Raw genomic sequence first — 15,011 nt, forward strand, 5'->3', positions numbered from 1 at the left:
ACACTAACTACAACTACATACATATATATATATATATATATACACACTACACACACACACACACACACACACACACACACATATATATATATATATATATATATATATACACTCTCTCACACACACACACACACACATATATATATATATATGATCGTTCACTTCAAGGATCTATAATCGATCGAAATCAACTACGTATTACTCCGAGGTGCATCTGATTATCTTTTGAATATGTCTAGTTCTTCTGACACCCTTAATCATGGCATATGAATGCATTGGCTGATTTCACAAACTGTAATATAGGAGCAGAAATCGCACTGAGAAGGCGACATCCAAATTCATAGCACAAAAATCTCTTATCTACGAGTGTTTTCCATTAACACACACAACACATCCAGATAAATATGAACTGTATATCTGATTATACAGACCTTGATTTCGCACGTATAAAATGTCCTACCTGATAGACGGATATTAACTCCCTCGGGGGATAACAGAATTGTGCCCTTCAGCTGGGGTGTTTCTGCCTGGTGATAGTCCCTTATACTTTGTCGGAGGGTAGGTAAGTCGTCTAGTTTCACAAATAGATAGCCACTGCTGTCCACTATAGGTTCATCCGGTCGCTCAATAGTAACGGAATCACTGTTCTCCATCTTAAGGGTTTTCTGTGATCCAGCCTTCTCAGCGCCTTTAACTTGTTTACGCTTCATTTGGTTCGCATTATCTGGCACCGCATCTGCTATAGAAGTCATTGTAGACGCCATTGTAGACACTCACAACTCACAACTCACAACTCACAACTCAAAAGGTTATGCACACTATTGACCTGAACTCGAGTTCAGAAGTCTCAGAACTACAAGTTCTTGAAAATAGATTTTATACCATCATATCGTATGTAGCCTCGATTCGGAGAAGTAAATAGATCGGATCTTTCCATATCCCCATGTGAATTATATTTTTGGAAAGAAAAAGTCGTTCGAAAGCGATGACCATTATTTTCAGGGTTCGCTCGATTTGCGACATTTGTCTATGTAGTAAATCAATTTTTGTACTGAATTCTGTCGAGAGAACATGTCCAGCAGAAGCCATTGTAATTTGACACTGTATTTTTCACTTGTATCCTCTCGTGTACATTTTTTTTGCGGTGAAAAATGTCAATTCAAAACAAAGATCGGAACAGAAGTGAAAATTAATAGAGTCCAAAGTGTTATGAGAGATCGTTTGGCTTCGGACCCTCTTCAGTCTACTGTAGCATATATAAATGGAACGCGCTCTATAGCGCTAATCACATATACTTTGTCACCAAATAGTTAGTTCTCTTCGTTATCCACACTCCAGCAACCCTATTATAATACAGTATGATGTCTGTATGCCGTTCTGTATGCATGTTAGTCGCCGTGTGCGTGCTGCTGCTTGTCTCCGTCGCCGACGCAAAACTGAAGGAAGGAGAGTGTGATGGTATGTGATACAATATGTCAGTACACGCCAGGAAAATGTGTTAAATCTGTTTCCACCAGGTATACTTCACGGATTTTGCAACAAAAGCCTAGCTTCCTGCGAGAGTACCTATATCCACACACCGATCGCAAAAGATGTGTCAGTACATTATAGGATAGTCTGTTGTTATCCGTGCAATATGCTGCATGCTGCTCTGCTTCTGCACCCACCACTGTCGTCGGGGCGAATAGCTTGACTAGATATAAATCCTATGTATATATTATAGGTGGTAGTACATGTACCTAACCGTGTCTGAGTGTGGATATCCGCGTCAGAATTAGTGGTGAGTGCGTGTACCTTTATGTATCGGCTTTATTTGTATGCGCTAGTACTGGCAGTCGTACCCAACCTTGCCCAAGCGTGGATTTGTAGCGTCTGAGTGGATGAATTTTAAGACAACGACTGTATATGTATGTGCTATAGGTGATGGTATTCGTACCTAGCAGTATCGTTATATGGGTATTTTGTGTCATAAAGTCTCGCGAGTTATTATATTATTCGATTCCTCGACCAAAAATAGCGATGTTTGATGGGCGTCCACTGTGGTATCAAATTCACTTTTTACTGATTTTGCAATATGATGTATCATTTCCCCCGAATATTTTGGCCAAGAAGTTGTCGGTCTTATAGATTTACATTCAGCGCTTCAAGCATCATTTTGACTTGCTTAATCCTTACACCCTGCCTATATTGTATCAACTGCAGTCTGCATCGGAAGTTTGACAAAGCTTAAATCCGAAGTTACAAGTGAGCAGAAGAAAACAGTGGACAGTTACGAAACCTACATAAAGGAATGGTGTGAAGCGCATCCCCATGGAAACAAGGAAGAAAGATTTGTAAGTCGACTGTTGATTGTTGGATTGTTCGCCTGTCAATTTTATGTAGAATGCTACTCGTCGACATAAGTGGGTGCTACTACTTCTATATATATATATATATATATAAATATAAAACACACACACACAATATATATATATGTATAAAACACACAAACACACACACACACAATATATATATATATATATATATATATATATATATATATATATATATTTGCGTATGTATATACGTAAATATATACGTATATGTATATGTATATGTATATATACAAATATATATACATACATATATATATATATATATATATATGCATACACACACTCTACTCTCTCTCACACACACAAACACACACAAACGCGCGCAAACACACATACACAAACGCACACACACACAGACGCGAGCAAACACACATACACAAATACACACACACACGCACTCACACAAACGCACACACACACACACACACATATATATATATATATATATATTATATATAGACACATATATACGCATACATATATATGTATATCAAATATATACATATACATATATATATGTATTATATTATATTATATATATATATGTATTTGTATTTGTATCTATATATTTATATATTTATACATTTTTCTTCTCGTTCATAACCGTAAGGGGCAGCATTCTTTTTGCATAACCGTACGGAAGACACATTTACTTGATGCAATGTATTAATGCACAAAATCACGCGCGTGTCTCTGCAGTGTCTGCGACAACCATTTATCGATTTGATTTGAATACTTACACATGACGGAGTGACTTGCATGATGTCCATCTCGAGCGAAGTCGGGTTGACAAACGTATTCATGAATGGAAATTCAAAATCTCTGCTGCACACAAACTTCAAAGACGAGTTTCAATTTAATGTATATTGCTTTGTTGTATGTATATATATCATCTGTTGCAAGATGCTTTCAAGTGGCATAAAGCGCAAAGCTCATATACATCACTGTTAGCTCTGTCCTCTGCACACACGCACTTACCCACGAATAATGTCTGGGTTGGGAAGATATTTTTGCATTTATTCTGTCACGTTCGATACCTTGGAGGACAAATCCAAAGGTTGTGATCTTCTACTAGGATTGCATTATTATGTAAAAATCAAAAGGCAGCCATCGTATGCTTGGTTGAGTAAATTTTGCTTCATACTGTCCCATAATAAGCGTATCAATATGTGCACAGGGTCTCTGCGTGTATATGATGGCAATACAACCGCTTTTGCGTACACGCACCATAAACGTCTACATGGGTGATTTTCCGATACCCCTTCGTTGAGGTACAATTAAAACTCACACATAGGCATATCAACTACAACTCGTATTTGAGGGGCATTTTCTACACGAGCTTCCGCTCATCAGCAGTGAAATGTTTCTATCAGGCATTCAGTACATTTGCGTTTCCCTTTACCGCACCACATTCCATCTTATTGGAGTGTGTTTTTGCGAATACTCGCAACGCTACGATGTTCACTTATCACAGGCGACTTCTTATTCTTATTTCTCTAAGTATTCTCAGTTATGAAATTTCAATATACGGACCATCGTGTGCTCATGCGATTGCCTCCCCTTCCTCATTGCCACAGTGCTATCTCATCGGTGGGTTGGAGGCCAGTGCAACTAAGACGATTAAGGATGTGTCTGTACCTCTACACAACAACCTACCGCCAGCCCGTATCTGCGAGAAGCTCAAGAAGACCAACTCGGCCATCTGCGAGCTTGCTTACGGTATGCACGGTCGTGTGCTATGGGCAGAGTTATCTTTGGCATATATATATCACCCACCAGATAATCTTCTTCGTGGCTTAGGCTGGCCAACTTGCATATACGAATGCCCTAACTGACGCAAATGCATAAGACGTGACATGTTAATTACAGTGATGCTATTGCAGTGTCATTAGGTTGTGCCTGCGCTGTGGTGTCATGCGATGGGGCTATTCTTTGGGGAATCTATGCGTATTGTAGTCGCGATACGCTCCTAATTCTGCTGAATGTCTCGTGTTTCCCCTGACGGAGTACGATGACGTTGTGCTATTTCGTTACAGGGCTTCTTCTTCGTTTCACCTTATAATTATTTATACAAGTGCGTTACTGCTTTATTGCGGGTTGCTTGATTTGATCAAAATACTTTGATCAAATGTATTAAAGTATTGTTTAGCACATCGTCTATCGTCTCCTTACCATATCATTATTATGTAATTATCTCACTGCAGACAAGGAAATCGATCTGTCGAACCCAGCCAAGCTGAAGATCAAGGAGCTGAAGAAGGTACTTGCCAACTGGGGCGAGAAGTGCAACGGCTGCGCCGAGAAAGCTGACTTCGTGAAGATGGTCAACGATCTGAAGCACAAGCACACCGAACTATAAATAGCGCAGCGCTTTAGTCCTGCTTCGTGGGGCGTAAGGACGACTGCGGGATTTTGACGTCTGGGAGAAAACGGAGACATGAATGTAGTTGCATCGTTCATGCAGTTGCTTGCTAGTTTGCCATATTGCATGGACGCTGACTTGCCTAGCCATGGTGGCGATTGTTCCACCACGAATTTAAATTGCGGTTAATAAAAAAACAATCGAGCAATATCGTTCTGCAAATGTGCTTTTGTTACTTTGAATACGCTTACTTATTCATGTTCAATTTCGCGTATGCTTGTTGTCACTTGAAGTTGTCAGGAAAAAATTCAAGCAAGTGCAAGATGTGTGGTGCAAAATATGTGGTAAAAGAGGTGCTCACAAAATAAAACCAGCCAATATAAACACATTACTGATTGCGGCGATGCGCAATGGACATTTATGAAAGCTGTATGTTAAATGATACCTTAAAGATATCCTAATTGGTTCTGTCAGCTCATTTAGTGCAACTGATTCTTTGAAATCCTTCGATCCTTAGGAAGGCAATTTGTCGTTAAAATATGCGTAGTATTTTCAATCAGGTGGTTTAAAACCAGAAACCTGTCTCGTGATAAACATCTTAATAGTATCACTGCAATGTGCAACGGTTTCAAAACGGAAGCAGAAATACATCATCCTTAGTGCCAAGGCAGAAATACATACTGCGGTACATAGGATACAAGCGGAAATGTATCACCTGCCGTTTTTTCAAAAAAGACTGAGCATAGTCTACTCTGTATTATGGGTTTAGCCACGAATTCGCAAATTCTCTTTGAATAGTCTATTATATTAGAAAGCATCGGATAAAGAATGGACAAAAATACTGCTAACACACTGGCTCAAAATCTCGTACACACAGCAGCAGTATATATATCCCCTGGTTTGGGCGACAAATTACACAAAGGCGACATTCACACCCAAACCTGCTTTCAGAATACATCCCAGGTGAGTCCCAGTATACACAAGTGTCACCAACAATCAGTGTATCTTCGTGCCTCATAACAATACTATTGTGAAGTGATGCCGTTGAGGTCTACATCCCTATAAGGAATATAAGAAGACCTTGAAGGATATATATATATGTTCTCCCGAAGTACATTCGTCACTGTCTCACTTTGTGAATGGTCACTCTGCAGATGTAGATTCACAGCCCAAATTATGGACACTAATAAAACATCCTATATTGACACGACACATCGAGAGAGTACTACAATTTGCCGATAGTCACAAAAATTTCGTGCTGAAGTAGCTGCTTATACATACTGAGAGGGAGATACAACAGTATAGGTTGTTAAAATGGCTTACCAGCTTTGCAAAACCTTTTTATCATAGCCCTTTGTTCGAAATAGCAGAATATTTTTTTATTAATCGAATTTAATTTTAATAGCACAGTACCCAGTCACGTTAGGTGCTCGATACTTGTGATTAGCTCTTTGCAGAAGAAACACTCCTTCGAATTCAGCAGGTGCCGAGTTATACACTGGTGACACGACTGGTGCCTGCACGGCAAAAACGTTGCACTGAGCGGATATGTGTAGCAAATCGAGCACGTGTCCTCGTCATCTTCATCCTCTGCCAATCCTTTGGCCTCCAACTGCACCCGCGCGTCATTCAGGTCACTAATAAACGAGCGTAGTTTGTCTGCATCCACGGTTGCATGGGCTCCATGTTCGCTGCTATCCAGTAATGGATCGACTTGTATACCACCGGGTGTACTGTACCCACCATCCTTATGCGAACCATTTGAAGCTACCACCCCGACGTCCATAGCATCCTCATTCGATGGCTCATTCTCATCGACCTGGCCATAGGCCGAGCCGGTATCTAATCGGACTTGCAGGAGACCCGCTAGTGTCTTGGCGAAAGCTGTATCGTACGTGACGATCGCATCGATGATACTGATGGACTTGGGGTCTTTACCACCGCCTGTAGCTGCCGACGTATGCATATTCAGCAGACATCGGACGACGACTGTGAAAATGGTCTCCTGATTGAGCTTCAGAAGCGCTGGGAACTGAATAGCCACAGAGAAAAGGGAAGGTATAGAACAAAAATATTTAGCGCAAGTCCAAGCAAGAGTTCTGGCGAAGCGAGCGTTAACCGCGGAAGTACAGAATTGATATTGAAAAGCCAATTCGAGTGCCCTGCGGGTAACGAAATTGGCATTTCACAAACCATCGGACGATCAGTGCAGGTGTGCAAATCAGCACAAACCCATATATCCACACAGCTCCCCATCACATCGAAAATGAAGAAATCTAACGTTGCCATTACATACAAACGAGAGAAAACATTAACTCTCAAATACTCTTGAACGTTGATTCAACACCGAACTACTCACTTGATTTACTATCACTGCTTTGATATCCGGGTCCTCGAGTCCTTCGAAGCGGATCGCGCGGCTGATCAGTTGGGCCACCAATTCCACCAGTTGAATCGTCGCCACACCGCCGATAGTGGTGAAGACCGATGTGGCATCGCGCGAGGTCATCTCCAGTAGGCGGAACAAACTCAGCGTCAGCTCGGAGAACACCATGGATCGCTGGGTCTGTTCCTGCAGACTTCGGCAGTCCTGCAGCTCATAGTACTGGCCTGTTTGCAGCCGTTTCATGGCCTGGGGTATTGCGAGGACGAGTCGCAGGCACGAGACATGATAAGCACACTATGATTACAGACATACAAATAATTGATACATCATGCGAATTGTTGTGGATACTGATGAAGGTGCAGGAGTTAGACTACACGTCACAAGCAATCCGATAGACACACACATGGCAAAGCAATGCTACGGCCACTGCCGAGGAAACATACCGATTGGAGAGAAACGCAGAGTTCCGATACAGCCCAATTGCAGTGATTAAATGTGTGGTTGGCAAATTCAACAGCCAAGGCTGAGTTAATTGTAGATAAATGCAGTGGTTTGATTTTGTGAGCGCGCGCGTAGTCATGCTTCATAGATAAATGATTCTGTCTCTGAGCAGGATACCAATTGAAGTACTTATGTTACCTCTGATCTTCGGTAAACCGACGCAAATCAAAATACAATCGGACACAGAAGGTGCTAAAATGGTGAATGGCAATTGTAAAAGTAGAAAGTATCTATAGTAACAGCAAAAAGAATACCTGGGGTGTTTGCGCACGTTTCCGCGAAACAAGTCTGGTATACAGCACTCTCACAGCTTTGTTCGCTGTCTATCCATTCATCGAGGTCTGACATGGTTTCTCCCTGCGAGGGAGTGTTTATTTTTGAGTGTTCCAAACGAGTGAGTAAGAAACTATGACCCTTAAGTGTGAACTGGCTTGCTATTCGTATTCAACAATGCCACACATCGGAATGAACAATAGTTCCATTTCAAACGGACTTTAACAATCACATTGATAAGAGTCCAAGCGAAATAAACGGGGAATGCAAATCAACTCTGGTAGCACGAGACAGGGCCATCATTGGCATGATTCAGCGTATCGAAATTGACCCTGTAGGCACCAATAATGATTTTTCCTTCACCGAAATATTTCACCATCCCATGTGCTCGAGATACATCTTATGGCTCAAACTCTACCCCATTGAATTAATTGGCGTTCATTGCGTTCATTTCCGTGTTTTGAGTTTCGTCTGAAGCGAATCACATGCTGTGAAGTAGGAGGTCACTAGTGTACCGAACAGACAACCCTAGAGCAGATTCAACCGACACTGTGACTCGCATAGTAGAGTTGATGGACGTACGCAAAATGTAAAAAATATTAATAGTCACGAGCTGTGAAACACGATCAGGCGAGTATATTACTTACGAAGTAGAACCGAATGAATATAGGCGTTATCAGTATCCAGAGCCGCGTTTTGAAGCTTTCCAACATTCGTTTGACCAACAGCTGAAAAGTGATTGGGTCAATTAAACGATGACACGATTGAGCGAGCAAAACGAGGGTAGCTGATTGGAATAGCAAACATGTGATCTCAACTGAAGCCTGGATGCACGAGTGTATGTGTACGCAGTCAGAACGAAGGACAAGACAAGGTCTTGGCATACCTCTCGCATCACTTCATCCCGCTCACAGAGCTCTCGATAGCCGCTTCGGCTTAGACTGAACCCTATACACTTGAGCATCATCTCCCTCAGACTAGGTGATGTAACCGGACTATTTCTGAAGTTGAGAGAATACCGCAATAGTATGCGCGTGCAGTCGGCCACCCTTTGGTCTTGAATTAATGTGTGCCCAATTGAAGAGGCCAGTGCTCTGTACGAGCTGATGCTGCACTCGGCGTATATCTCAGGAATGTATGTAAAGAACCTACTCGCCGACAACTGCGTCAGGGATGGGGTGTAGGAATATGTACAGATTGATAATAGTCTCCACTTCGGAAGCTGGTTTTGTTTGAGAGGACTTTGACAACTGCAAGTTGAAATATACAATTTAACAGCCTGATGATACTAATTTCGTACCGAATGAGAACACTATCGTTTGCAATGTACCTCCATGATAAGCTGGGTGGAATATAGCTCTCATAACAACACAAAAAAGTAGACATACAAATAGAGAAACATCCAACGACGCACCTTACCCCAAAAGTATCAGAGCCGGCATAGCTCCTCCCGCACCAGAACAACACTGAAACATAGACGTATAAACAGAGATGCATGCAACTCACCTTGCCCAGCAGTGTCAGGAGATGTGTATAGAAGTAAATCGCGCCGGCCCTCCTCGCGGGATGCAGCAACAGATCATGCTGCCAGCTGCGCATTCGGAGGTGTTTGGAGATGTCTTTCAGCAACAGAGTGTCAGCGGCCGCCCAGTAAGTCTTTGGCGGAGATTCATCGATGCTTGTGTGGTCTGAGCACGCACAGCAGCAACACGCAGAGGGCGTTCTGTTGTTGTTGTCGTTGTTGGTAATTTTGGTGTTGTTGCCATTGCTGTTGCTGTTGTTATTACTGTTGCTCTCGCTTGGATTACGGGAAAGAGATTGCCGTAATTTATGCAGCTTGGCTAAGGTGACGTTTATGTATTTGGTGTTGCAGTCGATTTGTTGATATCGTCCACTCACGGCGTGCTGTAAGGTGAGTGCATATTCGAAGGTTTAAAAGTATTCATGACTCAGGCACAAGGTGACAAACGAGCACTCTGAAGAAGAAAGAGATGGGCGCGAATTAAACGTACATTTGAATTCTCATCGGGGGATATATATATTCTCCCTCAGAGTTTCATATGCTCTAGGTACAGCCAGGAGAATGATACTTGAAATGATAGCAAGCCCGTAAAAGGCGAATTCCCTTCAAAGGTAAATGTCTTGCAATATAGTTAAAATATTTCATCCTCAGATATATATACAAAGTAACAAATCACAGCGAGAATAGATAATACTTTCATCAGCCACACCGATAGACCTGCAACCCAGCCGCGAAAGTACAGCATATCAAGCTTTTTACATCTCGAAATTAAACTAAGGACGTCAATATATTGTTCCTACTAAACAATCATAAACTTAGCAATAAAGGCGACTCAAGTAAAACTAAAATGAGGGTACGAAAGAACCCAATTCTGGCATCAGATACGCTGCCCAACGCAGGCAGATGATCCCAAATCAGTACCAACACAGAACTGACAGTCTCTTTACTCACCTGGAAGAGGACAACTATGATATGCAGTATCAGGACTTTCCAGTCCACTTTCAGGTTCGTTTCACCGTCTGCATCTGACCGCGCGTGAGCTGGTTTGTGCGATCGTTGTATGGACAGGCCACTGCCACTCCTTGTGCTCCGTAACGGGTCGGGCTGCTGAGAAACGAATGGTGGGATTAGGATATGAAATTTAACAGGATACTGTGCACTGAGGTCAAGTGCAATATTAAAAGTCATGTGGAGAAGTGTTGTGCCAAGCATATATAGTTTACCTTCGATGTCAAGTTTACGTTTATATCACTGAAAGCAGCACCTAGAATGCATGTACAACTACAGACTGAACTTGGGGGGCGTAGACACATTCAAATTGGAATCGCACCAGACGGAAAAAGGGACATGCATATATTGACACACATCGCTTTGGCTGACATATTTGTAGTCGTCACTCGCAAGTTTATAAACGCCTGACATTTTCTGTGAATATTGGAAGCATGCTAGTTCACAAAATATCTGCCGTCATTCACTCATTTGTGAGAGTATTCAATGACAAGTCTTTCCGTATAGGGCGTCAACTACGACAAGCCATTCGCTTACTTCGAGTCCCTTAACCCAAAGTGCACATTTGTACATGCAAAAAAACAAATCCCTTTGCCTTTCCCCAACCAATTCCACTATACTATACGCCGATGACGCCCGAAACCAAACCCAAGCAACCATGAAACTTGGATATACTTGCCAATAAACACCATGCATATACTTACCTCGTCCATCATGGCATCGTCCTCCTCGTCGTCGTCGCTGCCATCCAAATCCATGAGTTCGCTCTGGTCGTTGAGCTCGTCTGCATCCTCCTCCGTCTCCACCTCGCCATACTCTGTTTTGCGCACATGCTCGAAGCTGCCCCCAATCCGATCCAGATTCTGGAACTCGGGGATGTCCGACGAGAACGTGGCTAAGAGGTCAAGCGCCATCCCGGCTGTCTCTGTGTCCGTCTTAATACCGTTCGAGCTTGCTTCGCCCTCGGCGGTATAAGTAGAGTCCTTGTAGATGGTTAATAGTGCGAAGAACAGATTCTCGTCCAGAGACGAGTCGCTCAGCCCCGCCGCCACTACCGTCTCCGTGTGTCTGCGCCGTTTCATTAGCAAGCGCACATGCTCCTTCAACCACGCCACCATCACCGACTGTGGGCTGATGGGCGTCCGATCACTGTCTACCACAGAGGGCGTCAGAGCCGTTCGCGTACCACCACTGCTACTTGCACTGGCACTCGACCCTCGCCGTACGTTCGCAGCCGCACTCGCGGACCGTATCCTGGGCAGCGCTGGCGCCGACGTGTTGGCCAAGGCACGTCCGGGTGGCAGTACAGGCGAGACGGACCGTGCAATGGTGGCTGTGGCAGTGGCATCGTGGGGTGTGGGGGTGAGTGCGAACGCAGCCGCGAGAGTGCTCGTGGGTTGGGGGCTGAACGTCTCGCCAGACAGTGACGGTATGAGTTCGGAAGACGCTGGATCCATGGGCGGACTCGTTTGTACCGGGTCGTCGTCTGTGGGCGTGAACCCGATGCTGCGCCTCCGTATGGCGTCTCGAATCCGCTGATAGGCCCCGCTTGCAGAGGACACGGCCGAGGACAATAGGGCATTCTCGGGGTCTTCGCCTAGCACGGCGGGTTCGGCTAAGTAAGCTGCTGGGTCTGTACCGGCAGCTGTACGCAATGGCCCATCTAGCGGGCTTCCGGGGAAAGGGCTCATGTAGCCTGTCCTGCTTAGGGAGGAGACGGGTGTAGCTGCTGAGGGTGTGCCTTCCAACGAGCGGCGTTGTAGAGGTACCACAGTAGACATACCCAATGGAGCCATTAAAGGGGATATGGTGGTCATGGGGTGCGGGGGTGGTCTGTCCCGAGACAGATATGGCATGGGCGAGGACACATGAGGCCCGTTGGGAGTGGTGGCTGCACTGTTTGGACCCTGTCGCGACCAAGACTTGAAGTTGCGCTGGAACGAGTCGGCCAGCGGAGCATCGTCCATCAGGAACAGCTTGCACAGGCGCACCATGTGGGCATGGTGAATGTTGTGGTAGGTCTCTGCGTCCTGCTTCCACTTCTGCTGCGCGCGTTCTCGGGCGCACTGGCCCTCACACTGGTTGGCGCAAAGGGATGTGCCGTGTTGCCCTGTGAAGTGCAGATTGATCTCGTTGTCGGCGTCTCGCCTCAGCTTACATGTTTGAGATGTGCACACATCCGACGTGTAAATCTGCTGGAGATCGGCCGTGCTGGGTTGCCATGACGACAGAAGCCCCCCCAATATATCCTGGAAGGCTCGGCTCCGTTGAAGGATAGATAGTATGGTACGATTGCTCAACAGCCGCCACGCCAGGGCTAGTGCACCTATCGCTGTGTACTGTGCACTAGGCGACTGGTCTGTCTCAGTTAACATGTCTTCATCCGTCACTACCGAAGGCGCTCTATTAGCAACGTTTTGTGTGCTTGATGCATTACTACTGGCCTGGTCGGAGTCCTCGTCCCCACCTCCGTGTCCGCATGATTTCTTGTTCAGATAATTTTGGAATAAATCTGAACCGGACCTCGTCTTATTACTGCAAAAACAATAGAAATACTTGCATTTAACATCTGAGAAACTAGATTGGGGCGAATTCTGCACAACGCTAAAAGCCTCTGTCGATGTCGCGGCGTATGAGAAGGCCGATTACATATGTATTGAACTCGGTACTGGAAAGTGCAGTCTGTATCACAATGGCGAGTAGATCGACACGATATAAAATGAGCGTGTCTGAGTGGCGGTCGGCGAAGGATGTCATTCTGCGGGTTGCTACCTACAAACACATCTTTAGAGTACAAAACACACATGAATATATAGGCACAGATGTATGTATATACATACATATTCGCTTTTGAAGATGCAAGGTTTCCAAACAGAGACATGCGTAACATTTCAAACAAAAAAGCAGACATCACGACATTGAATAAGCTGCTCACTTTACCTCAGACATTTGAAGACACACTCCACGACCGCCCGCTGCTCCCCTTCATCTGCAAATACCAGGAAGTACTCGGTAAATTCCTGAATTCTGCTCTTTGCTCCCTCCGACTCCGCTATCGTCGACTGATCCTGTGTATTCTCTAGCAGGAAAGGTATCAACACACTCTCCACCACCACCGGCGACACCAGCAGTGGGATTAGCAGATTCATAATCTGGCACAGCAGAATGAACACATCGCGGTGAAACGGCTCTTGAATTGTTGATCGTATGGTGGAATGCGTAGGCGGGCTTCCCTTGGGTCCATCGCCTAGCAGCAGCCGGTTATAACAACCCATGAGATACCGTACAAATGCGACATCTCCTTGCGACGTGCCCAACTCCCTCTCACCAGCTTCACTATAGGAGCCCAGGTCCGTACCAGTCCAGGGCTCGCCCCAGCGGGAATGGTCCACCAAGTCCACAAAATCCGCTTCATTGACCCCCATCCTACCACCAGGCCCATTGCCATTGCCAGACATGAATGCCCTGCTACCGGCGGAATTCCGCTTCACCGCCGCCACCGAGGCCGTCTGTACTTGCAGAGGCCTGTACCCAGCCATGGGGTAGCGAAATGGCTTGTGGCCAAAGTTCATGTCACACTTCTCGAGATGTGACATGCTGAGAGCCGGGAAGAAGGCCAACCCTCGCTCGCCACACCGGATGTTACTGAAGGCTACGCCCAGAGACTTGCCATTCCTGCAGTAGGAGATCTGGAGGGAAAGAATCGTATGCGTGTCAGCGATGTAGATTCCCGAGAATACGCAGTAATCGGAAAGACTGCTTGAATATTCTGCAACTCTGTAGTAGGGTATATAACATGTATCATCTACCCTCATGGCAGATGGCAGAAATTAATCACTGTTGACAGCATACCTGGCCATTGTCGCAGTCCAGCATCATACCAAGAGTGTCTCCCTGCACCCAGGCCTCACCGTATGGTTCTGGCTTAACGTTCCATTTCTTTAGCCTGCAGCCATCGTACGAGAACGAATCGACCTCGTCCCCTACACCATGCTGTTTGGTATTGAGATTGAATTTCTGTGAATTTTGGGTCATGACCTACAGTCGAATTGAACACAATCGGAAACTGAGGTGCACACTAACTTTTGTGATTGCAAAACACTGCCCCAATTGGAATGAATACTACAAGTGTTGTACCAGTCTGAATCCCATGTACTGCTGGATAGGTACACTAATCCTGCAGGATATACACCGTACCTCGTTCGAGAAGATGCAATCGATGGTTGCCCAGCCAATCTGTTGTATACCTGAAGTGACAAGCGTCACTTCGTACATCCATTTCCCCTTGAAGACGCACACATTAGCGCGGAAGCTGAGAAATCGGCTCAGACTCTCCACCTTCAAAAAAATCAGAAGACGAAGAGAATATTTTAAAACAGTCGCTTCCTTTGTGGGGAGAAAGAGAAGATTTTACGATAAAGTGTACTTCTCGCAAGATCCAGCATTTGTTTATTCTTGCCAGAGGCAATTTTAGGGGCTGAGACTTGGGGGGCAAGGGGCTTCGTACTACTGCTTTGGAGCTCAGAATGAAAGCACGAACAAACACACCTTTAGCGTATTCATCACGGCACATGTGCTTCATAA

General features: G+C 44.8%; 2 protein-coding genes across 4 annotated transcripts; one reads left to right on the plus strand and one right to left on the minus strand.

Annotated features, from left to right (window-relative positions):
* The first annotated feature begins 1,204 nt into the window (after positions 1 to 1,204).
* On the plus strand, positions 1,205 to 4,963 carry SARC_02455 (hypothetical protein). Its single transcript, XM_014303790.1, has 4 exons — positions 1,205 to 1,458; positions 2,203 to 2,333; positions 3,953 to 4,094; positions 4,580 to 4,963. Exons 1-4 carry the CDS (start codon positions 1,359 to 1,361, stop codon positions 4,732 to 4,734), a joined length of 528 nt encoding a protein of 175 aa, XP_014159265.1. The 5' UTR covers positions 1,205 to 1,358; the 3' UTR covers positions 4,735 to 4,963.
* A 1,138-nt stretch (positions 4,964 to 6,101) lies between these two features.
* SARC_02456 (hypothetical protein) lies at positions 6,102 to 14,771 on the minus strand. Of its 3 annotated transcripts, none has more exons than XM_014303793.1 (12): positions 14,625 to 14,771; positions 14,280 to 14,420; positions 13,368 to 14,116; positions 11,132 to 12,962; positions 10,371 to 10,523; positions 9,404 to 9,802; positions 8,784 to 9,059; positions 8,545 to 8,625; positions 7,879 to 7,981; positions 7,567 to 7,646; positions 7,097 to 7,369; positions 6,102 to 6,769 (listed from the first exon to the last, which is right to left on the minus strand). In XM_014303793.1, the coding sequence occupies exons 1-12, from the start codon at positions 14,700 to 14,702 to the stop codon at positions 6,155 to 6,157; spliced, it is 4,779 nt and encodes a 1,592-aa protein (XP_014159268.1). In that variant the 5' UTR covers positions 14,703 to 14,771; the 3' UTR covers positions 6,102 to 6,154. The 3 variants fall into 3 exon arrangements, with proteins under 3 accessions (XP_014159268.1, XP_014159266.1, XP_014159267.1); XM_014303791.1 differs by having other exon boundaries at positions 10,371 to 10,526; XM_014303792.1 differs by lacking the exons at positions 6,102 to 6,769; positions 7,097 to 7,369; positions 7,567 to 7,646; positions 7,879 to 7,981; positions 8,545 to 8,625 and adding an exon at positions 8,145 to 8,446.
* Positions 14,772 to 15,011: the final 240 nt, after the last annotated feature.

The sequence above is a fragment of the Sphaeroforma arctica genome (assembly GCF_001186125.1).
Source record: "Sphaeroforma arctica JP610 unplaced genomic scaffold supercont1.110, whole genome shotgun sequence".
Lineage (NCBI taxonomy): Eukaryota > Ichthyosporea > Ichthyophonida > Sphaeroforma > Sphaeroforma arctica.

What these genes read in the sequence shown, in the direction of transcription:
- SARC_02455 (XM_014303790.1), top strand. Translation starts at nt 1,359, where the DNA reads ATGATGTCTGTATGCCGTTCTGTATGCATGTTAGTCGCCGTGTGCGTG. An exon ending in GAAGGAAGGAGAGTGTGATG is followed by an intron (nt 1,459 to 2,202) that starts GTATGTGATACA and finishes TATCAACTGCAG; the next exon opens with TCTGCATCGGAAGTTTGACA. An exon ending in GAAACAAGGAAGAAAGATTT is followed by an intron (nt 2,334 to 3,952) that starts GTAAGTCGACTG and finishes TCATTGCCACAG; the next exon opens with TGCTATCTCATCGGTGGGTT.
- SARC_02456 (XM_014303791.1), bottom strand. Translation starts at nt 14,702, where the DNA reads ATGTACGAAGTGACGCTTGTCACTTCAGGTATACAACAGATTGGCTGG. An exon ending in ACGATGCCATGATGGACGAG is followed by an intron (nt 10,527 to 11,131) that starts GTAAGTATATGC and finishes TTCGTTTCTCAG; the next exon opens with CAGCCCGACCCGTTACGGAG. An exon ending in TATTCATTCGGTTCTACTTC is followed by an intron (nt 7,982 to 8,544) that starts GTAAGTAATATA and finishes ACTCCCTCGCAG; the next exon opens with GGAGAAACCATGTCAGACCT.